This window comes from Stegodyphus dumicola, chromosome 4 (assembly GCF_044657685.1).
Source record: "Stegodyphus dumicola isolate Sdum_Otavi_A_Nest chromosome 4, ASM4465768v1".
NCBI classification, from domain to species: domain Eukaryota; kingdom Metazoa; phylum Arthropoda; class Arachnida; order Araneae; family Eresidae; genus Stegodyphus; species Stegodyphus dumicola.
The window spans coordinates 27,296,001-27,321,151 of record NC_140771.1 but is presented as its reverse complement, the minus strand read 5'-3'; the positions used below and the strand labels follow the sequence as shown (position 1 = coordinate 27,321,151).

Sequence of the window (25,151 nt, the reverse complement as noted above, 5' to 3'; positions counted from 1 at the left end):
GGTTATTTCTTTTCCTACAAGAATTTAGTGTCTTTATTTCAGATTTTGTACTATATACCTTTTGAATGTATTTCAGCGAAATCCCCCTGATGTTTCACCTACGGACTATGTTGCCTTTGGTCTTTTGAAAAAAGCTCTTTTGAAGCGCAAACCCCTGATGTCTGAAAGACTCCTATGTGTCTACACCCCCCCCCCGTTTTTTTTTACAAACAAATTAATAACATTCTAATTGAATGATTTTTTTATCATGTTTTTTTCAATTGAGATCATGGAGCTCTTAGTCTATTCACGGTGAATAAGTATTCCTTCATAGAAAACAAGTTAACATTTTTTTTCTTATAATGGAATGTTATAAAACCATAATACTGTTTACAGTATATTTTTGAACGTTGGATTACAAAACAAACTTGCAAGTTTTGCAAATTAAATCCACTCGTCCTTTTTTTTAAAGAGATAAGCAAATTAATAATATTTTAATTGAATGAAATTTTTTTAATGTTATACTTCAGCGGTGGTCATTGGGATAGTCATAATGATTAGCAACACTTTGTTGGTCTCAAACACAATATTGCTATCTTTCTTCATTATGGATTATCCCTTTTCTTAACAGAATTTAATGGAAGACTCATGATCAGATTGTTGTTCATTATGGGTTTTTCTTTTTCTTCAGAGAATTCGATGACCGATTCTTGATCATATGCCATCTGTCCGAAAATTTCCAAGAGAGATTTTTTCTTGCCATATAATCACAACTGGGAATCATAAGTTGTTCGTAGTTTTATCAGGGTTCCGTGGATCCATTGTTCAAGAGGATTCAGCAGGTTCGTACAAAACTATTGAAGTAGAGTGATTTCTTCTTTTTGCATAACAATGCACCTGCTCACATGGCTGGAGAGTGTATTCACCAGATTGGATACTGCATGGCTTTTTTATTTCTGAAAGTCAAACTTCACATCAAGGCTTAGGGCTAGGACAACATACAACTTTCAAACCTCAGTGATACACAAGTTAAATAACATCCCAAATACAGGCTTTTCTGGCAGTTTCATGTGGTTGTATGAGTAGGTACTTGCTTATTTGAAACAGCACAAAATTATTCTTTTTTTTTTTTTTTTTTTAAATACAAGTTTTGACAAGATGCTTATTTGGCAATAGTTATGAAAGCAATTATTAATAGAATATGGTAATTTACTTCAATACTGAATATGGAAGCTAGGTTAGTAGGTTTTCAATCTTCTCTTTTATTTTTATTGCTTGTGCTTGTATTTATTTGCCGTTTGATTTCTGGTCTTAACCTGTTTCTTTACTTTAAGACCTGTAGGTAACTTGTAGAAATGGATGAGAAGATATAGTCCATTTGCAAGATAGGGGTGTAGGGGTTATTGTAATAAAATATGGTACCTTCTTTTATAAGTGTTTGTTGGTTCAAATTATAGCCATTAAATTATAACCAATGATAGAACCCTAGATATGAGTGCTGTGATAACTCTTACAGTAGCTATAGCATAAAACATGGGGAAAAACAGTTTTGAAGAAGAAAAATGAAATATATAAGTGAAATAAATTTATGCAGTAATCACTTGTGCAGAATTGATGCTGGAAGATCTTAACACAATTCTAAATGTGTAAGAAACAGTAGAAGATGAAAAGGGTGTGGAAGAAAGATTTCTCAACAAAAATCTTAATGAAATTTCTGTTGAAGAACAATTAACTGATCACATTGTTGAGTCGGAATATTTTACAGAAAGAGGATTGAAATGTAATGAAGGCATTCAAAATTAGCTATATCCTATGCTGAATAATGACTTTGATAAAAAAAAAAAAAAAAAAAAAAGAGAGAAACAAAACTGTAGGACATAATTTTTTCACCTTGTTAATAACCTAAATATTGATTAATACTTTTATTGAACACATTTTTATGTTAAATCTAATTCATATACTTAAATGAAGCTTCTTTATTTATGTGTAATAGTGTTATCAATTCAACCACACCTGTCATTTTACATTTCTTCTTGGTCTTATTATACACAAAACACTGGGGGGTGGGACCTAACCCTCATGGATAATGAGGGATTACTGTATATATATTAAAAAAATCAGAGAACTTGCATAGGATATGGTATTTATTTTTAAAAATAGATAATATGGAAAAACCTAGTTAGCATTAGTAATTAAAAATACATATTACAGTAGGTAATTAAAATGATAAATTTAGTAGTGAATGTCTTTAAACAAACAGCTTTTTCAATCTGCTTATGAAGGTATGTATTTAAACAGCATTTAGTAGTTAAATTTGCATAATTTTTTATTTTAGTCTTTGTTTTCATAAATTCCCATTTATTAAGATGGTATTTACATCATTAAAAAATCTGATGTAGATACTACATGACTTCTTTGTACAGCCTGTTAAATTATACACATTTTTTGCTGCAGTTTGTTGAAACTTATGTCCATGAATTATTCTAACTTAATTAACCAATCCCACAAGGCAAGTTGAAAATGACATCAAAAATTGCAAATTTTGAAATTAAATATCCATTTTTTTTGTAAGGGAGTCAAACTTCTTATAATTTTTTCTTAATGACTATAAAATTTTTCTAAATATAAGTATAGGAACTGAGAAACCATGTTAAAAGTTATATTTCTTTATTTGCTGAAAATTAATTATTTTTAAATTTGATGTCAAAAACATGAATATTTTCATCATTTAAAACACCTTTGTAATTGGAAGTATATGACTACGACCGACACTTGCAAAAATGAAGACCAGGTAAGGGGATGGTCAAACTGTAGCTGGTATGCCCCTTTACTGCGGCTCATAAGAAGCATGAGGCTCTTTGACCCCTTAAAATCAATTCCCTTTCAATAAACAGTTTTATTTTTTAAATAAGAGTTGCATTGTAAAAGAAATTGTCCAATGGCATGCATCTTTATCATTTAGTAATGTAATTTCTCATATTACTTTATATGTATAATAGTTTAGTTAATTTCAAGCAATCCGTCCTGCACATTAGAGTATCAAACAAAAAGTAAATAATTTGATTTCTGTGAATTATATTACAATTACCATGTTATTTTTAGAGCAGCTAATGTTCATTGGGACAGCACAAACGTGAAGTAATTTAAAAAATACTTAGGCACTTTCTCCTTGCAATTCTTCTAGTACCCCTGCTTCTCAAAAACTGCAATTCAATGTTTTTGGAAATTTGCTGTTCTTTGGAAGCCTTCCCCCCTCTTTCTTTTAGTCTTCGGATGGCTTTGGCAGTTGCTGAAGAAACCTCTTTCAGATTAGAGCCATATTTGAGATTTAGTAAACTGTTGTGCAGGCCTTATGATGGATGAGATAAAACTTCTCATTTGTATTTGTTACTACCTTTCCATGTCTATTTTTAAGCAAATCAGACGATGTTTGTGTGTTTTTCTTCAAACTTTTAGCAACCACTCACAATAATATGTTGCAGTCACATGTTTCCCAGCTAAAACTCTTTCACACTGACACTTTGGTAAACCTAGGTAGATATCTTTATCTATGATTGTACTTGTCAAAATGTTAAAGCATGGGAATGATGGACATCCTCAATGGATTGATTGTAGTTTCAACTCTGGTACAAAGTCACTAAGCCACATTTCATCAGATTACTCATGAGAGAAATATACTGATGCTGGTGGTATTGTTGTAGCTTGAGATATTTCTTCGCTTATTGCTTGTCAGTCTTCATCCTTTTTAGCTGTTACAAATATGAATTTTTCTTCTGTTTATGGTTTATCTTCCTGGCCATTGATCATCTTGTGCATCTGACTAACTTTTCACAAAGGCTGGTAGCTCAGCAGAGGCCTACACTATGATAGACTGCATAAGTACACTAAATGACATTGAAAATGCAGTACCAAGAAGGAGTGGCCAGAAAGTGTTGAAACTTGGCAAAAAGAGAGAGACGGCAATGAATAATAAGTGATCTTTATTTTGAAATGATATGCATAATACAGAGCGATAACAACGTCAACTCAATAGATTGTAGGACCACCTTGGACGGTGGTACATAAGTAACATGTCTAGGTACAGCGTCAATAAGACTACGGATCGTATCCTGAGGAATGGCTCTCCATTCCCTATGAATCATTTGTTACAGTTCTTCTTCTGAATGCCAGGGTGTGCAAATGGTGTCCAATCACATTCCAGATGTGTTCGATTAGTGAAAGATCACTAGAAAATGGTGGCTAGGGAAGAATCTGTACACCTTGCAGAGCACATTGGCTGATGCGAGCATATGTGGTCGAGCGTTATCCTGCTGAGGGCATTGGGCACTACCTGAAGGTAGGTAAGTATCACCGGCCCCAGCACATCATCAACATATTGTTGAGCTGTCATTACCCTGAATACGAACTAGAGCTAACCTGGAATCATGCGCAATTGCTCCCGAAATCATTATGCCATGTTGTTGGGTGGTGAGGCGATCCACAATTGCTACAGAATTGGACCTGTCTCCACATAGACACCACACTCATATGCGGCGACTATCATTGGAAAAACAGAAGCGTGACTCATTTGAGAACACAACTCTGTGCCATCCAGCCCGGCACCTTAGGAGATGTTGTCAGCTATGATATGGGGTCAAAGGCAATCTTCTTAATGGATGCCACGAGGGCAAGCCACTAGTACCATTCAACAGCAAATGGTTCTGGTCAATATGGAAGCATTCAGTGTGCCTTGAAAATGCTGCAGAATGAAGGTAGTAGTGTCTTATGGGTGCACCACCGTTTGTTGACGGATGCGTCGATGCACACGTTCTGATGTCGCTCTGGCTACTTCGGCACCCCTTGAGCATGCCACATTTCCTTGTTCCAGCTACTGTTGCCACAACCGAGGCACTGTGGACGCATCCAGTTGTGTATCAGCTGAGACTTATCATATGGACCAACCTGGCCTTCTCAATTCGATCACCGTGCCCCTCATAAAATCATTTCTCCGGTGGAACTGCCTCCATTGATGATGGCCTAGCATTTTCTGCTATTACACCCACCTTCTCACACAAAAACAAATTCACATCATTCGTAATACTCAGTGACATGTGTCTACCAAAAAATTTGCCAGTTCTTCTTGGTGTTGCATTTTCAGTTTCGGGTACTGTATTAATAACTTCATTAAATGCATTATTTTACCACATAAGCTTAATTTCGAATAGTATGCTAGATACATGCAGACCATGTTTCAAATACTTATCACTTCAAAATATCATACTCTGGAGATCTCAACTGAAAATTTTGTTTCTGTAATTTACATATATGTAAAACTTATCTTGCTGTTCAAAATTACTAGGAATTAACATCAAATATATGGTATATCAAAGCCCATTTATCAAAATTTATTGAAAGATATTTGGTGGAGCCTTCAAATTTTAAACCCAGTCGATCAAGTACCAAACAGGCTTATACCGATAGATATGGCATCACTATTAGAGAAAAAAATGAAAATATAGGAAAAAATTATATTCATTGTGTAGGAACAGAAGAATTCTTTAATTAATATATAACGTTTATGATATTTAATTATACCTGACATTCTTCTTACTCTATAGTCCTCATAAAATTTTATAGGATCATTAGCCTGCATCCGATCTGCAACATTGACCTGTAGAGCATATTTTATATTAAATCTTCCGTAATACTTTGGAAATTATCACTCATTAGTAGCAGATTGATTAAGATATCACTTTGAAATACACCTTCTGTAAGAATGGTGAAAGGAATATACTAAGTGTGAATATTCCTATGTGGAGCTTGATTATCTCATCTGTTTTAACATTCAGTTTTACTCATGAAATCAAAAACATGTTCAGTTCATGAAACGTCGTTTTAGTTTTTCTAATCGGCGTTTTCATGAAGAGATAATTTGTTTTGGGGGGGGGAGAGGATTTCATTCTGATTATCGATATGCAGTGTTCTTGGCTTTAGCAGTACTTTTTAAATGAACCTGCATTCATTGGTATTGCAATGAAGTATCTTAAATTGTGCGGAGTAATATTATGTATAATTTTAATTTACTTTAAAAAAAGGTAGATTGAATTTGAATCTGAATACGTACAGACTTTTGAATTTTTTCAAAACAAAACAAAAAAGAAGGAAAAATTTTTAATATTAAGGTATCAAATAAATAATATGAAATCTGCATTTGAAAAAGGCTAATATAAAGAGTACTTTTTTAAAATTACATTTATGTTTATTAAAAAGACACGTACAAAATTTAGTAAATGTAATACATAATTAAACCTTGATTCTTGAATTCCATTTTCTAAGTATATTTGAGTAGCAGCTCGATTTTCAGCCAACAGTTCAAAATTCAACAGCTGTAGCTGAACTATTCAACAAACAGACAAATGGAGTTATGTTTGCATCGAAGCCTGGAATCAAGCCATAAATAAAAGCATCCAGAAAATATTTGAAGTTTCAGAATTAATTCAACAAAAAATTGTTTCAATGACAAATTTAAAAAAAGTCTAATAAGAATTTTACAAAATCACTTTGAGGTGCACATATTCAACATCTAGTTAACGTATTTTCCAAATTTCATGCTTTCCATCTCTGCATTATGTGGCATACTTGCATATAGATTTTTCATTTTCTATTAATAGAACTAATGAAAACCTTTCTTGGACATCCTATATACTATGTGGTCTGTTGCTTGCTTAGGGGTTCAAACCGATTCTATATACTATTTCCACGCCCTTCATTTACACTGGTCATCAAAATTAAAGGATAATCACAAAAATAAAACGTAACTGATACTTATTGGTATTTATAAGTATTAACAGAAATTTGTATGACAGCGTTAGTTAACATAAATTACAATGTTTGGCAGTTGATTATTCGTAAAATATTGAAATTAAAACCAAATGCCATATATAGCGCTTCAATAACTTTTCCATAAAAATGTGATGCGAAGTAATTAATGTTCAATCAAACCTTTTTGTGACTGAGTTTTCCAAATTAAAATTCAATCAGCAGTGTCCAAATGACGTCTTTATTTGGACACTGCTGATTGAATTTTTATGAATTTGAATTTGTCAGAACATCAATAGAAAATATGTTTACAGATTATATACATGTAAATGATCTAATATCAAATTTTAATGGCAACTAAAATTAGCTACTAAAATTATAATAATCTACAGAAGCTATGGCTTAGAGCTCCTACAAAAATAAATATAGTACAACAGAGTTATAAAGGGCCCCACATCTCAAATAGCTTAGGGTCTTATCAAGTTTAAATACAGCTCTGATGGTATCATGTATACCAAAGTATATTTGAAATATACTTTGGTATACATGATATATAAATTTTGATAGCCGAATTAATTATGATTATTATTTAGATGGTCTGATTGCATTCAAGATATATGCAAGGAAAAGCACCAAGAATCAGCGTAAAAGTCATCAATTTGCAGAATTAATTTCGAAGGTTTAAATATATAATACTCCTTTAGCCGCAGAAGGGCAAATGAAGAAAGAGAAGCCAGTGGTAAGATAAGTGTCATTTGCACTTCTGCAGCTGAAGAAGCAGGTTCTATTTTTAAACTTTCGAAATTAATCCTGAAAATTTATGAATACTACTCTGATTCTTGTTGCTTTAAGTGCTTCAATAATCGCTATTCGGCGTATTATTTAAATTCAAATTTATATATTAAATAAAGGAAATATAATATTTAAATTAGTTCATCTTAATTTTCATATTAGTTTTATAGCGTGTTATGAAACACAACTTTGCACAAAAGCGCTAAATGAAATTAAAATTTAAGTTTTTACATAGTGTTGTATCGTTCAGTTACCAAAGCACATTGATAGTTAAATATAACGCTTTGTTTTGCAAATGCGGTTTTATCACAATGGCCAAACATCTCGGTCTAACATGGATGAATAAAGCGTTTCTTTATTATGTAAAACTAGCAGTGGCATGGCTTCTAGGGATTAGAGGGATCAGTCTGGTGTCTGACATTTTAAGCATTATCGCATTAATTTTCGCTTAACATTAAAAAGCATTAAAAGGAAGATCGTTATATTTGTTTTAATAACTCGTGCTGGTCCAATATAATCAGATTTTTGTTCGAATCAACCGCCTTTCGTTGTTTGCCTAAAGAAGGAAAACTAGGAGTTCATTAAGGTTAGGGAACTTTCACCAGTTCCCTAACCTTGCTGTTATCTACTAGCAGTATGTTGTATTAAAATGTTTACATGAATTTTATTGAAATTTATTTAATTTTTAATGCGACAGTTTAGATCGTGTTCGTAAAAGCATTCGTGCAATATATTGAAGAATTCGAAACATAATGTTTTGAGACAATAATCCCGAGTTTACATTTTGAAGACAGAAATGATAAAAAGAACTGAATTCCATGCAGTGATCATTGTGAAGCATGCACACATACTGTGAAGCCATTTTTATCAAAAGCCGCTGATCTTATCAGCATCACAAATCCATGATCTCGATTTCTACGTACCGCATCTTTTGTAGTATTTTGTATATTCGTATATTATATTTAAAAAGAAATAAACACAGAAGTTAAAAGTACTGTGGGTAATTCATAATGCTACGGACTCCTGGGGGTAATTTATGATGCTACGGCAAAATTGTAAGTAGGACCGAATTTAGACTTGATGAGGCTCTAAGCCATTTGAAATATGGGGCCCTTGATAAGTCTATTATACTATACAAGTCCGCGAAACACACGTGGTTCTCGAAGTGTGCCCTTACAATGCTCTAAACTTCCGGAAGAGAAAATAAAATAAAATTCAGATTAACAGTAAAGCTGAAAATCTCCGATTTCAGAAATTACACACGGGAATCGTCTAACATTTTTTTTCTCCCAATATTGACATTTTATGAAATTTGTGGGTTGCTCTACTTATGGACTTCTCATTTTAGTCTTAGCAACAAAAGGAAGGATTTAAAGCCCTACGATTATGGTGCTTCTTACCAGCATACATCGAAACATAAAACAGCTATACAATGAATCGACAGGTTCCTTTATCTCATCAATGAGAGAATCAACATCTATTTAATGTCCAGACTTTAATTGGCTTGAATTATTAAACACGGATGTAAATTTGCTTTTGTGAACTTAATTACTTAAAGTCAATATAAAATAAAAGGTATTTTAATTAATCTTATTTAAAAAATATAAGTGTTCAATTAATAACATATGCTTTAAAAATTTCTTCCGAAAGGTGCAAAAGTAAAGAGGTGCACAGAATATTCTGATTTATAATAGCGATCCTGTTCCCTCTTGAAAAATATTCGAGAATCGCTGATTGATACAAGGAGGTTAGAATAGAAGGAGGGAGGGTTCGCAGTTTCCTCCACTATCAGGGAATGAAACTCCACAGAACAAGCAGCGTCCATGTTTGTTACTTCAAAACATTGCAATACGGTAGTGAAACGTACGTGTTTTAAGCTGTTCTATGCATGCATTTTCCAGTAAAAATGTGTTAAATTTACAATGAAATGCTTCGCTATTGTTAGTTTTTTGTTTTAAAGTTATAAAGATGATATCTGTAATTTACTAAGTACAGAAAATCATTAAGAAATATTTCGAAATCTAAATGCATGTGCATAACATTAAAGCCTTTAAAAATTATGATTCTGCATAATTTCGAGAATTTGCTTAGGTTTTATTAGCAACTTCTCGGGTGTTATACTTTCCAATTGTTTCTTTAAGAAGTGATATTTCTGATTTATTCGCAATATTATTATAATTTATTAAAGTACCATTTTTACCTGAAATTAATAACAGATGATTATTTAAAAAAATGGTAACATGTTGCTTTTTTTTTTAAATGAAAGTTTTAAATGGACTCTTTTCACAACCAATAATCAACTTATATCAACAAAAAAATAAATATTAATAAAATAAAACAGATTTATGTGAATTCAATGATTTCAGTTTATACGTGTTTCATATTTATGAATCTCAAAGAAATTACCTTGAATTAAGTTGAATTACACAAATATACCTATATGAATTTTTGGATATTACTTTCCACATGTTCAGTTGTGTAAATATTTTACTTACATTTATCGCTATACTGCCCAGAAATTTGTAAGCTTATGCAAAAACATTTTAACAACAGAACAGTTTATCTTGATCAAATGCACAAATTATATCCGTAACAGTTCACAAAACTTAAGAATGAATAGTAATTAATACATAAAGAAAAGCGTTGCTTTATTTAACACCTTCACAATTCATAAAAATAGTAACAATTGATTTCGTACTTTTCATGAAAATTATAAAACGAATTATTTAAGCGTTCAAATTATACAGTTTAAATCCTAGCATATATCATTGTATGTTAAGGAACAAATATACCAGCTGTAAGCAAAAACATTAAAATGTATTTAACATGTTTCGTTTATTCTTAAGTCATTTTTGTCACATCTTGAAAGAAAACAACATGACATTGTGATATTTTTTAACATACTTATAAAATTACATAAAAAAAAGAAAATCAATACCTACTAGTGAACAGTAATCCCAGAAATATTTTTCGAAAATCTATTTGTGCATCCATATGCAATATAAGCTGACAAGCTTCAAAAAGAAAAGGAAAAAAAATGTTACAATTACAGACTTCCTTGCGTAAGTCACAGCGATAACAGTAACATGGCCGTCAAGCTTCACCGTTTAAGTTGAACCTTCCCTCCTTCTATTCTAACCTCCTTGGATTGATATAAGGAGGTTAGAATAGACCCAAGGAAAAACCTCTTTGAGGCTATAGGTATAAAGACAGCAATCCCTTTAAATACAGGAAAAATATTCCTTACTAGAATATCATGCTGTTCTGCTAAGCCAAAAACAAACAGACTGTTTTCTTCAGGCAATTTTCTTTTTGTCAATTTCTGTAGTAATTAAAATTAATAAGAAAATACCTGCTGTTAATTTAAATAAAATGTCCTTTTGTGTCAGAGGAATGTTTTAAGATACTTTGGTATTGGTTCATCTTTTGAGTTTGAGAATCTGGAAACAGCATCGGTAATTGATCGATCGTCTTACCTGTCCTTTTAAACTGAAGTGAATAAGGCATGTTTGTGTGTCAGTTTTTCGCTTCGCGCATTGCTAGTAGTATGCGGTGAAGAGTAATGTAATCGGAAACAACTATTTTCTTGGCATTGTAGATTATTTAAGATCCGGAGGTTTGAGAGCCACTGTGATTTTGTTTCTCCTTTCGTTTAAAAGCCGTAAATGCATTTAAAAGCTCTCATTGGATGTAAACTGTACCCACAAAATATTTCACATGATGATAAAAATGTGAGATCGAAATTTTTCGATATTTTGGAAAAGACCTAATTGAATTTATTCAGTAATATGCAAATTAAAATTTCAGCTATTTTTTTTTTTTTTTACAGTAAAGGCTGTATTCTCAGTTGTAAATAACTGCAGTGAAAATGAGGCATAGTCTACGATCATTGAATGTTTTGAGTTGATTAAGAAAAATTGAGGTGATGTATGTTTTGCATAATTTTTGAATTGAGTTTGATCTTCATTGATGATGGAACCGGTAGTTGAAAGAGAATTCAGTGCCTTGGGTGGTCTCTTTCAGCACATCATATCAGACCTGAAAGTAAGTATTGCGTTTTAGTATTTTTATTAATAGTGTAGCTGAAATTGATTGCAGTATTATTGGAGTTACAGTGAAATTTCTGTTGGTTTTTCCGCGATTCTTAGCCTATATGGAACTATTTTGTAAAAGCATAGCAATTATTTTTTGAAGTATAAGCTATATAAATGGCCATTGAAATAAGGAAATTACTATTTCAACTCGAGTTTTCTTGACATTTAGGAATATTAAATTGTTTCATAATGTTAATGTAGATTTTATTGCTCCAGAGTGTTAATACAAGAGTACTGCTTCATTGAAAATTAATAATCAGTAAATTAAGGCTGACAGTTTGGTTTAAATATATATTTGCTACTTTATTAATCTTCACAAGCCCCAAATCTTTGAATTTTGTAATGTCTGCGATGGAAGTGTTTTGACCACTGACTGACTTTTATGGTCTTTAAGCTAGACTACTTATTCTTCTGTTATCAGGACTGGATTTAGAAATGTATGCATGTATGGATGGATGTGTTCATGTATGCATGTATATATGTGCATACGTACATATGTGTGTGTATACAAACACACACACACATATATATATATACACATGTGTATTCATACATACATACATTTCTAAATTCAGTCCCATGACAGAAGGGTACTGTAAACTGTTGAGAAACAGTAAAAACTATCATAAGATAATCGGGTAAGGAAAAGATTGGTTGATCTTTACATTATGGTAACTTGGCGATTTTTTGGCGAAAGTTTGGCAACCAACTCTCCTACAGCAACCCTCTATTTTTTTTCCCGCCGCCATTTTGCTTCACGAAGTAAAGACATGTTTCTTTTCTTTTTATCTGCTGAACACTTCTTCCAACAATCTACGAGCCGAATTACACTTATGCTAGAAATTTTATCAAACAAAACTGCTTAATCATGACAAATATTCACTGCAAAATTGGGAAAAAGTGCACAATACCATACTCCTTACGCGTTTTTCAAAATAACACATACACATAAACCATGTACACGCCGACTTATTTTTACTTAAAAAAACATCTCAGAATTGCACGAAAATGGCATTGCGCACACTCTTCACTATATCCATGTACACTGCTTTTTTCTCATAAATTAGAAAAATTTCACGAAACTACATGACAATTTTCTCAATCTTTAAACCCGGTAAAAAGAACATATATAAAATTACCTGATCGCGAAAAAATATTTCCCTTTCCAAATATGAACATTTCCACATATAAAATAAATAAAATATCCAAAAACTTTTACCTCTAAATCATCTATTACATTATACACGTCACCAACGAATTCATACCGCAAGCATTACAAATACTTAGTATCAAATATTTAAATTATTTCCATGCACGTTTACTTCAACTTAAACGTATACCACATTCCTACAAACATAAAATTCACAAAATAACTATCATTTAATTAAAATATCACTAAACCATGTACACGTTGACTTATTTTTACTTAAAAAAACATCCCAGAATTGCACAAAAATGGCATTGCGCACACTCTTCACTATATCCATGTACACTGCTTTTTTCTCATAAATTAGAAAAATTTCACGAAAATACATGACAATTTTCTCAATCTTTAAACCCGGTAAAAAGCACATATATGAAATTACCTGATCGCGAAAAAGTATATACCATTTCCACGTATAAAATAAATAAAATATCCAAAAACTTTTACCTCTAAATTATCTATTATATTATAAACGTCACCAACGAATTCATAACCGCTAACATTACAAATGGTTACAAATACTTAGTGTCAAATATTTAAATTATTTCCATGCACGTTTACTTCAACTGAAACGTATACCAAATTCCTACAAACATAAAATTCACAAAATAACTATCATTTAATTAAAATATAATTAAATTCAAAAACACTACTTAAAATATAAAATAAGCACATACATTAAATTAATAAAAATTACCTTACAATCCTAATTACTTTAAACTAAATCATTGCTAATAACAATTTTCCCAATAATACCAAATTCCTTTCCACCTTACATTTAGAACAATGCATAAAAATAATATCCTCAAATAATTAAAAATACTAACTTACCTAATCTTCTTCAGAATCTTGATTACGTGTCCGATAAACTTTTCTTCTTTCTGTTTCAGGATCTTTAAAATCATACTTATATTTCACAGCAAGGTACCAGGTAAAATAAATAACTTAATAAAACATCTTTATTTCTATCTCGCACAACCTTAAACAAACATTTATTACTACCCTTTTCAATACCACTAAATACCCATTTTGAATTCACTTTAGTTACGGCCATGGGATCCAAAAATTAACCAACACTGTTTCACACAACACAGAATAAAGCCAAATACAAAATTTCCAGATTTTTTCCCGATTTCCCCCCTTTTCCGATTAAAGAACCGTAATTCGTCCATTAATATCACACGACATATCCCATGATCTCTCATTTCCCTCACACAAAATAATGCGTAATCGGAACTGAGTACTGCTCACATTATTACCAAAGTCCCAGGTAGTAACCTTTATCGCCTCCAAAATGTCGCCAAACTACCAGTTACCATATTGTAAAGATCAACTGAAAGATTAATTTCCAGAATAATATGTTGATTGTAATGCTTAATGTCATGCTTTTATGATATTTTAGCTAAAATTAACTTACATATGCTTAATATTATGCAGTGCATTAAATATCATGTTCAAAATACTAAATTTTACTTGTATATGTTTATATCATGTTTTGTTTCAAAACTTAACCTCATATCGCTAAAACCATTACCGTGGGCAAGCTTTCTGACAAAAAAAGGCAGTGTCGCCAACAGGTTCTCTGCAGAAGTGCTAATGGGTTCTTTGCAGAAGACCCAAGAAACTGTTTATGTATCCTAAAAAGCTCAAATTAGAAATTAAAAAATTACATTTATTTCCAAGTCATTCTCACAACTGCACATTATAAGACATGATTTTTGCAATTTATTGTAATTATTAAATTTTTTCTGAACATTTATTACAAGGTCCTGATCTTGAGCAAAATGCATATCTCCTCTATTTTCTTACAAGTTCTTTTGCTTCTGAGTGCTTTTTCTTATTCTTTTCAACTAAATTCTGCAGTGTGAATTGAAGGTTATTTTCAGTTTTTGAAGCACATTATTTCATTGTAGGTTTTACCAATTTATTTGAAGTCTTCTTTCCAGAAATTGTGTTCATTTTTCAAAGGCATTGAAACAACATTTGCGTTAATGTTCTTCTTAAAATGTATTATGAATGCAGGGCCAATGGCAAAGCCAATGCAGCTGGTACAGCAAAAAATTTTAGGATCTAGAGAAACAACCAGCAACAAAATTTAGGGATGGTGAAACTTGTAGAATTTAGAAGAGACACTTGGCAACAGAATTTAAGGGCATCAAAAAGTCTATAATTTAGGAAGACACTAAGCTGCAGAATTTAAGACTCGCAGAAACTGTATGTGGCAGCAAATCGCCTAATGCTATCCCTGTATAAATGGCAGTCTGTATAAAATTATAAAACTAATTCAGTAGTCACTTAGCTGACAAAAATCCACCTCCTCAAGGCTGCATGACAGTTTGTCAGCATTAAATCTGCAATTGCACACAAAATAGAAACAGAAATGTTTTTTTTTTGGGGGGGGAAGATACTGCTGCATAAATTCAGCCTTATAAGAATCTTAGTGATGTTGTGCTACCCATGTTGTCTTTTATTTTGCCATTTGCCCAAACCCCACAATCTGCCAGTGTTTTGTATATATACTCAGGTATCCAGATCTGCAAAATTATATCCATGATTAACTTTGAAAAATTAGAAAATAGCAGCTTTAATTTCGTCACTTTTATAAGCTTACCCAGATCTGAGTATGTTGTAGAACATTTTCAATACTATTTTTTATCACTTGCATAAGCATTATCCCTTTCCTATATGGAACTTTTACTATAAAACTCTCTTTCATTTCCTTTCAAATACCTCCAAACAACCATTTTTCAGGAGTTATTCTCCATGTATGGTTTTTATGTATTGAGGAAAGATGAACAGTGAGCTTTGCCTTTCTATTTTTTTTTTTTTTTTTTTCTTTTTTTTTCCCCTTCTTAAAAGACTGTGTGTACAAACTTTTCTTAAATAATTATTCCAATTCATAACAGTCTCATCACTCAATTCTTTTTCCCGTTGAATACTAGTTAATTCTATGTGCCTGCTGTAATGAATCTTGGCACAGCCACAAATAAAATGTTTGAACTCTTAAACTATGTTTCTTTCTGAACGTGTTAATATTGCTATGCCATTGAGTCAGTGTTTTAAAATAAAGTGCCATATTGTGGCAATTTACACATTTTTTGGATGATGGTAAGATTCCGTACCTTTTGAAAGAATTCTACGGCTTCATGTTCTGTAATTGGTAAATCCAAAATTTTAAACATTTTTTACAAAGCAGCGTAAAAATATGTTTACAGCTGCCCCTTGGGCAAAATTGTCGACTTTTGGCAGTACATGGGCACCGAGTTTGTGCAATTCTTTAACTTGTTATTTTGGCTTTGTGTAGCAGCGATTTTTGTGCCAAAAATCGCCACTACACAGAGCCAAAATTACAAGTCAAAGAATTGCATAAACTTGGTATCGATGTACATTTAAAAATCGAAGGAGCACCTAATTCTACACTAGAGCCAAACAAAAAATATATAATATCAATAAACTGCATTTTAACTCAAACAATGAAATAACATAAAAAAGCACTATGTACTATTATTATCACATCTACACACTACACAAAGGAAATATCCACTTATCTTATTTAGACATTTTTGTGTCTTTGGCCTGTGGCACACAAAATTCTTTAACAGCATTCAAAAACTTTTCTCAAACCATGTTCCATTTCTAATGGCATGCTTTATGTGGTAACCATTTGAACCTTTCTTGTGACAAATCCATTCAAAGCCATCTGAACGAACATTTGACCATACGCATTTCCTTCATACTAACAGGACATTTATAATTCTGTTGAATTAATCCAACAAAGTTTCTTTTCTTCTGTCTACTTCAATCGGGGGGGGGGGGAGGGAACTTCTGCTCTCTCGTTCTGTACCACCAAACATCCACACATAACCACTGGCAGTCAATTAACTATGCAAAGCATACAATACGTTAAGTACTTCCTAACTGACATCCAACAAATATTTTCCCATCAGTCAAATTCACCGCAATCATACAATCAATTGCATCATAATAGGGTTTTTATAACATTCTTCAACTGCTCAGGTTACTATAAATGAAACAACAGCTTAGCGATAATCCAAGGGGCATCCTGAAATATAGGGTAACCGAAAGCAGACCTATAGCGAGATTTAAAACAGCGACAGTTAGAAACAACGACACAAGAACTAGGAAGAAACTCTTATATCATTGTTGGCTAAAACTGAATCATGTATGGTAATTTTTGTCATGATTGGCTAAAAATTTACCTCTTGGCACTATTGCCTTCATTTGGCAAAAATGTCCAATTGAATCTTCCATAAGTACTAAATTTTAGGATTGATCCTTCTGCCACATTGATTTTGCCTACCTTCGATGATAAAATTAACTTCTCTATTAACAAGAACAATGAATGTACACCTTGCAAAAAAAATGGGACAGCTCTGAATCTCCCGTTCTACTGGACTGATTGCTGAAATTTAACTTGCGTTTTCCACATCTTGAAAGTGTGACTTAGGATATACATTACATTTATATATGGCATTGTTCTAACATAGGGATTTTGATACAAAATGGGACATTTTCTGAAATAACATACCAATGTTTTTCCATATTTCGATTCTTCGACTCAAATTATGTCTAGATGTTAAATTTTGTAATTTTTGGTGAGCAATTTAAAAATTTATCTTGTGCATTTTTTTCAGTTTGCACCAAGAATAATTCACTTGTTGAACTTCTTAATTTATAGCAACCTATATTCCTTTCCTTTTTTTTCATTGTACACAAGTAGAAAAAAGCTCATCACTCATACTTTCAAATAATTTTAACAAAGTGCATAAACCGCATTTGATGTTATTATCCATTATAACAAATATGCCAAATTTCAAAATGGGCTGATATGTAAATTCACATATATCTTAGGAAATTTTGAATAAAAAACTAAAACTTTTTGCAGTTATGCTTAGAAATGCATCTACTTTAAGATGATTGTGAAAATTTTATAATTCAAAATGTTTTCCGAAAAATTTATAAAAATTATTTTAAAATACAAATTTTTAAAATAAATCATAAAAAATGGGTGAATTTCATTTGGAATGAACCTAAATTTTGAAATGTGAAAGGAAGAATCAAATAAGGTTAATAAAAAAAGATATATTAGTAAATATATACCAAACTCAATTTACATGGAGGATCTAAAATTTTAAGAGCTAATTTTTTAAAAACTGCTCTCAGTTTTTACAAAACTTGGCACTCTGGCATAATTTGAGTTGTAGAATCGAAGTATGGAAAAAACTTGGGATGTTATTTCAGACAAAGTCCGATTTTGTGTCAAAATACATATGTTAGAACAATAATATATATATAAATCTAATATACATCCCAAGCCGCACTTTCGAGACATGGAAAATGCAAGTTAAATTTCAACAATCAATCCAGTAGAACGGGAGATATAGAACTGTACTTTTTTTTTTTTTTTTTGGCAAGGTGTACAATGAAAAATATCTGATAAATTTCTTCTGAAATACTTTTCACAGCAAGATATTTTGATCTGTTATATGGTAATTTATGAGCGTCAAGATTCAGACCGGTTTTATATTGCATGCACTCAACTTATTTCAATAAGTGTAATCAAAGTAGGTGATATTTTGTAAAATTTTAAACAATTATTGTGAACTTACTGATATGCATGGGTAATCTGAAAATAGGCCTCTGAAAGAGTATTTAATACTTAGGTACTGTAACAAAGTGCTGTTGAAAAGTTTTAAATGAATGATATGCAGTATACTGTTGAAAGAGAGTTTAATTCAGATATTAAAAAAATTACCTGTATTTTTCAGTTTTTTTTCCCCTTAACCCCTGAAGAAAAGTCTCATTTTCTTGATAATTGTTGTCTTGACAACGTGTCAAATACAGTCAGAGATAAACAAGACCTGCACGGCTTTAGGTTGAGTGGATTGTAGAGTTTTTAGGTCAAGAAAAAAAATTTAGACTTAAAAAAATTAGATTTAAACTTCAAAAAAGAAGAAAAAATTAAAATAAATTAGAAAACAGTATACTCCACTGTGATTGATATTTTATAGATAAATATATTTTAGATATACAAGGGGTGATCAAATGAAAAGGTACGAAACGACACGGTGGGTACAAATGTAGACTTTATTCAAAATATACACCATAGGCCTGAGCACAATGATCTCACTGATGAACAAGCCGCAGGATTCCTTGTTCCTAGAATTCCTGTGGCTGTGATGAGACCCGGTCCTTCACAGCGTCCTTGAGTATGTCGTCCGAGTTGAAGCGCTTCCCTTTCAAGTGTTTCATTAGTGGATCAAACACATAGAAATCGCAGAGCGACATGTCCGGACTGTAGGACGGATGGTCCAATGTCTCCCACTTGAACTTGGCCAGTTTCATGTATGTGACTCTGGAGACGTGTGGACGCGCATTATCATGGAGCAGAACCACACCCTCTGTGAGCAGCCCCAGTCTTTTGTTCTTGATGGATCTGCGTAGGCGTCAGAGTGTCTCACAGTACACATCGGAGTTAATGGTTTTTCTGTGCTCGAGGAATTCCACAAGTAAAAAGTAAAGTAAAAAAATTCCAAGTAAAAAAATTAAAAAAGTAAAACAAGTAAAAAAATTCCGACACGCTTAAGCGTTTGGCCCTGAGACTTATAGATGCTCATAGCAAAGACAAGTTTTACAGGAAATTGTCTGCGTCTCAATTGAAACAGCAACCCTGTGCATTGGCAACTTTACCCCATTGGCTAGTACAGTTACACAAGCAACCAATAAACTATCGGCGACAAACAGACACTTAAGCCCATATATGTATGGGGTGAAGTAACATCATCTCCTCCGAAACGGCTGGCTCCCGGGCTTAGCGAAGCACATCGTTGGATTCCGCAGGTCCGTGGCACGCCATTTTGACCATTTTTGTCTTCGTGGAACTTTAATTAGCCAAGATATTAATTAAAAACTAATTCCCCCCTTCGTTTTCCTTATATATTTCACTTACTTTCTTGGGTTTTCCCTATTAAAGGGATTTGGCTACATGCGAAATTCTTTTTTCTCGAATATCTACGGAAGTTGAAATTCGAGACGCGTATCCTCGGATTCTAAAAAATTCTCCAAATCCATCGATACCGTTCTCATCTTCGTACGACTTTAATTGGTTGAGATATTAATTAAAAACCGCAGAAACGTTTATTTTCGTGCTCATTTTTCCGAGTGGCAACAATAAACTATCGGTGACACACACTTTAGCCGCTTATATATATAAAGATTTAAAATATTGCTTATTATTAAGTTTGAAAAAGTCATTTTCGTAACAACATTATAAATATTTGTTTGATTTAGGCTTCAAAATGTCAGGGAGGGAAAAAAGTTTGATTTAGGCTACAAAATGTCAGGGGGGTTGATTTGAGAAACCCTCAAGACCTTGGAGAAATTCATCGTTTGTCAGATGAAGGCATCAGATGAAGACTATGAGGATGTCAAAGATGAAGACTTTGATGTGAAAAGCTATATTGATTCAGAAGATGGTGTTGTGGAATGTGAAGATGGATAGAGACAGAACAAGAAGGAAACGAAAAAGACAACATTGAAGAAAATACTGACATTTATTTGAGACAAAGCCAGACCACAACACTTAAGTAATTTTGGCTTCAGTTGTGATGGTAATATCTTGGTGTCCTACTTTCCAAGAAAAAAGCAGAAATGCCGTTTTTGTATCATCATTGCATGATGACCAAGCTATTCATCTTTCTACTGTAAAAACCAGAAACCGTAGATATTGTAGATAAAATGTGTGTTTTGTATAATGTGTCTCGGAATGTAAAACGGTGACACATGATAATCTTTTTTACAGTGTTAAAGATTGCTTCAATCCATTCTCATCTCATACTTGTAATTAATGGGTACACAGCTCTTAAAAGAAGGTTCTTCATAAAACAGCTGTCTAATGAACTTGTGCTTGGACAACTTGCTCAATGAAGTCTAAACTCTATTAGAATGCCAGTACATTTAGAACAAAAATTAAAGAGATACACTCCCAGCCAAGTACAGCAACCTCAAATTTATGATGAGCCACAGATACCTCTAAAAAGAGGCAAAAGTGAAACATGCTATTTAGAGACTCATCAGAGAAGATTAAGCTAATATGAGTGCAAAACGTTTCACACAGCAACCTGCTTCTCATATGCTGTTTTCATGGGTTCTCCATGCTATAAGAGAGAAGTAGGACAGATATCTCCTTATGAATCAGATGAATGAGAGACTATGCCTATGTTCTAGTTTTAATTAAATTTTAATCCGTAATTAGTCTTGTACAACAACTTTACAAAAGTTCTTTACAATTTTTGTTTAATATAAATAACTATTTTAAGACTATAAAAATTGTTTTATTGTCCATTAAGTATTTTTATAACTTGTGAAAGTTTAATAATAATGCATAGCATTTGATTTTTTGTACAAAAAAACTTTTTATGTATAAAAAAGTTCAGTAAATCAAGAACTGCCTCTCAGGCTCAATGCGCCCGAACGTGTTCCGAAACATATTGCACCTGACAGAGTGTTAAAAGAACTGAAATGTATTTATTATATTACATGAAATGTATACAAGAAATATTAGTTCTTTTGAAATCTTGCTTTTTAAAAATTATTGAAAAGGAATAACAAATTTATATATATATATATTTTCAGAACAGTGCTCCAGTGTGGGAGGATTTCTTATTGAAAGCTAGTAAATTTCATGCACAGCTCAGGTTAGTTAATTTTTGTAGTTTTTATATAATTAATTTTTATTTTATTATTGTACATTTATTTTATTATTGTTGATTAAGTTATTGTCCACAGCAGATTGTTTTTCTGTTTTTATTTTAAATTTTGTAATTATTTAATTTAAAAAATTTACCATTCTGTTATTGGGACTGGATTAAATGTATAAATGTGTGCACATATGTATGTATATATGTACACACATATACATTTGTACTTGCATGTATACATGAACAAATACATCCATCCATCCATACATACATATATGTCCTTATAACATAACAGTACCAAAAACTTAACTGCTTGGTTAATAAAATACATAGGTTAATACAATCAACAGTTAATATAATAGTTTTTCAGATTAATATTTTCCAGCCTGATGTGTTATGAAGCCCAGCAATGTATGCTGCAACATTTTTCAATATAAAAATACATTTTATGAAATTCAAAGAGTCTATATTGGGGAGAAAAACATTTCATGTTTACTGCATATTTTAAGCCATTATTGCAGAGATCATTTTTTTTTTTTTTATGTAGCCTACCAAGGAGCAAATTGCTAAATTTCAAAACACTGATAGTTTGTCCTGGATTTGGATTTTAGCAGTCACATACACTGCAGAATTGAGTTTTTTGCACTCCTTCCCCAGTAACTTAAAATGAAACAGTTTGTATTAAAAAGACTTTTCTTATTTTTATAATTAATGAGTCTATTTAGCTACAGGTCAACAAACTATCAATCTTCCCTATGGGGATAAGGGAGACTTCTCCAGCTCCTATTTTAATTGACTGCTCAACAAAATTTAATTTCGTTTTCCATGCCATGGAAATGCAACTTAGATTATGTATTAAATTTATATTAGGTTTTAATGAAAGTTTCCTGCAACCGCAAATTTTGTTTCTACAAACAGTTTGCCTTGTCGTATTTAATCATATTTTGCCAAATGATTTTTGGCATTTGAAAGAAAGAGACTTGCTTTAAAACACTGTGTTGTGAAATTTGTAAAAAAATATCTTTATTATTAAGCAGAAGGTGTCTGAAATGGAGTTATCACACTGCCAGATTAGAACTATCATTTATTTCCAGTTCTGTTGCGAAAAGTCAGCTACAGAATGTCACCAAATCATGTGTATAGCTTTACGTACAAATTTTGTATCATATAACACTGTGAAGGTGTGGTACCGAAAGTTAAAAAACGAGGACTGTGACATTCAAGAAGGAGAGTGCTCTGGCCAGCCTACCTGCGAGAACTTGTGGTAGAAGATCAATATGCAACCACTCAAGAGCTTGTTAAGGAGTTAGACATTAGTGCCATGTCCATTAGTCGTGCTATGCATCACATAAACTTGATGTTCAAGTTCAATCGCTGGGTGCCGTATGAGCTGACTCAAGCAGATAAGGACAGATGTATTCCGGCCTCCACTAATCTGCTGGAATATCAATGCAGGGGTAGAATTCTGGACTGTATCGTTAATTGTGATGAAGAGTTGATTTACTTCAACAATACAGGCTGAAAAGGAGGTTGTCCTGCACCCGGTGAGCCTGTCGCAGCATCGCAAAGAGTAATTTGACTAACAAAAAAATCATGCTTTGTATCTGATGGGATTGCCATGATATTATGCACAAAGAGTATCTGGAAAAAGGTAAAATCCTCGATAATAAGGTATACAGCGAGATGCTAATCTGTGTAGATGCTGTTATCAACGAAAAATGTCGAACTGAGTTCTGGCGTGAAAGTTAATGTTCCATCAAGATAATACAAGACCACATGTGTCTGCATTCACCGGTTGGACTCTATGCGGACTCGAATGGGGTGTTTTTCCACACTCACTGCTATAACCCCGATATCGCTCCTTCAGACTTCTACCTTTTTTCGTACCTGCAGCTATGTCTTGCTGGTGCTATCTGCCATTCTGCAGAGGATGTCTGAAAAAAGGTTGATCTGTTTTTGGACTCATGGCCACCAAGTTTCTGGGCCGAAGGCTTTGAAAAACTACCAAAACATTGGCAGAAAATCATAGATTTGGATAGTGATTACTACTCCCACTTAACCCTTTCGCCGTCCTCTCCTGTCCGCGAAAATTTACCCCCAGCGGCCATCTGTTTCTCTTAGCATGCAATGTTGTTTTCTCTGTATATCATAACTTTCCTTACATGACTTTCGTAGTGCATGAATGCCAATGAATATTAAGTAAAATTATAAGGAAATAAAGCATAATGGAAAAAGATAATATCTCTGCTTATTTCTAACAGCAGGATAATTTGATAACATCTGATCCAGGCAGTCCACTCCTCCCATTTTGTTGTTGTAATCTTTTACAATTATTGGTTTTTTTACAGTTCTTTTCCATGTTCCAACATCAATCATCGAGTTATTATGGACTGTACTCATCAAACGTATATTCTTCTTGTCTTTCCAATTCACAGTTTTTTATGAAGTGTATAGTAGTTTAGAATAGTAGTTTTTTATGAAGTGAATAAATAATATATATCATTTGTATTTTTCAGGTCCACTATCCTAGCCTCTACTTCATTTTTAGATTCCTTCCAAAAAATTGCTGATATGGCTACTAGTACTAGAGGTTAGTTTGTATGATTTTATTTTTATTTATTTTTTTGTGAAAGGAATTTAATATTTTTGCCTGAAATGTAAGTTTTGAGATTTAAACAATAGTGAGAGAGTTGTACTATGTAAAACATGAAGTTGTGCAAAAAATAATCTTAGATTGGCATAGATTTTGTATATGAATATAATTTTTGAGGACACCTGACTTCGATCTTTCTTTTTTAAAAGCAAAAAAAAGTTTTTCTAACTAAAATTGCAAAAATTGGTTGTGAAATAAATGTTTTTGTGTGTGCACAAATTTTAGTGCTTTATGTTACAATGGCCACTGTGAAAAATAATGTTGTCTCTGTGTTTAATTCAAGTTGATTATCAACTGAAAATCTGCTTTGCTTAGCACCTTATGCATGCAACATGACTATTCCAGTTAACCAGTTGTTTCATGCATTTTAATTGCATCTTACACCAGTTAACATATGAGAGTTCTTCTGAAAAGTAAATAAATTACAATGCTGTTAGAAATAGTGTTTAGAAACTGTAGAACCAATTTCTAGCATAAATGCTTTTCTTCTTTCCAAGACTTTTAATACTGCATTTATGAATATTTTTATCATTGATATATAGTTACATTTCATGAACATTTTTTCATATGCTTTTACAAGGTAAAATTCCTTTTTCTTGAAAGAGTGTTATGTATGGCTGGGCATCATCTTGAGTTATACCTCAGCCACATATTTTAAAAATATATGTTCTTATTTAAAAAAAGAATTATTGCTCCTTAGTAAAAAAAGAGGGGTTAAAGTTATAAAAAAATGTGTAAAATAAATAGATTTTATTTTAAAAATCAGGGATGAAAAATGTTATATGAAAGGCATGTCCATGGCAGATAGATAGCTCTAGTATGTTTGCATAATTAGTTAATATAACTTGACAAAATGGCTAAAAATTGAGAGTAGAACTTAGCAAAAAATTAGTTTAATTTATATACCATAT

The 25,151-nt window shown here is 32.2% G+C and overlaps 1 protein-coding gene across 3 annotated transcripts in view; it reads left to right on the top strand.

Annotated features, from left to right (window-relative positions):
- Positions 1 to 11,082: 11,082 nt before the first annotated feature.
- LOC118186492 (uncharacterized) overlaps positions 11,083 to 25,151 on the top strand; it is a 131,323-nt gene continuing 117,254 nt past the window's right edge. For 2 of the 3 annotated variants that reach the window (XM_085814631.1, XM_085814629.1), the window contains exons 1-3: positions 11,083 to 11,613; positions 21,523 to 21,584; positions 24,104 to 24,177. In XM_085814631.1, the coding sequence (XP_085670757.1) occupies positions 11,539 to 11,613; positions 21,523 to 21,584; positions 24,104 to 24,177 (211 nt within the window). In that variant the 5' untranslated portion in view covers positions 11,083 to 11,538. The remainder of the gene's footprint in view (positions 11,614 to 21,522; positions 21,585 to 24,103; positions 24,178 to 25,151) is intronic. The other variant, XM_085814630.1, reaches the window with a different exon arrangement.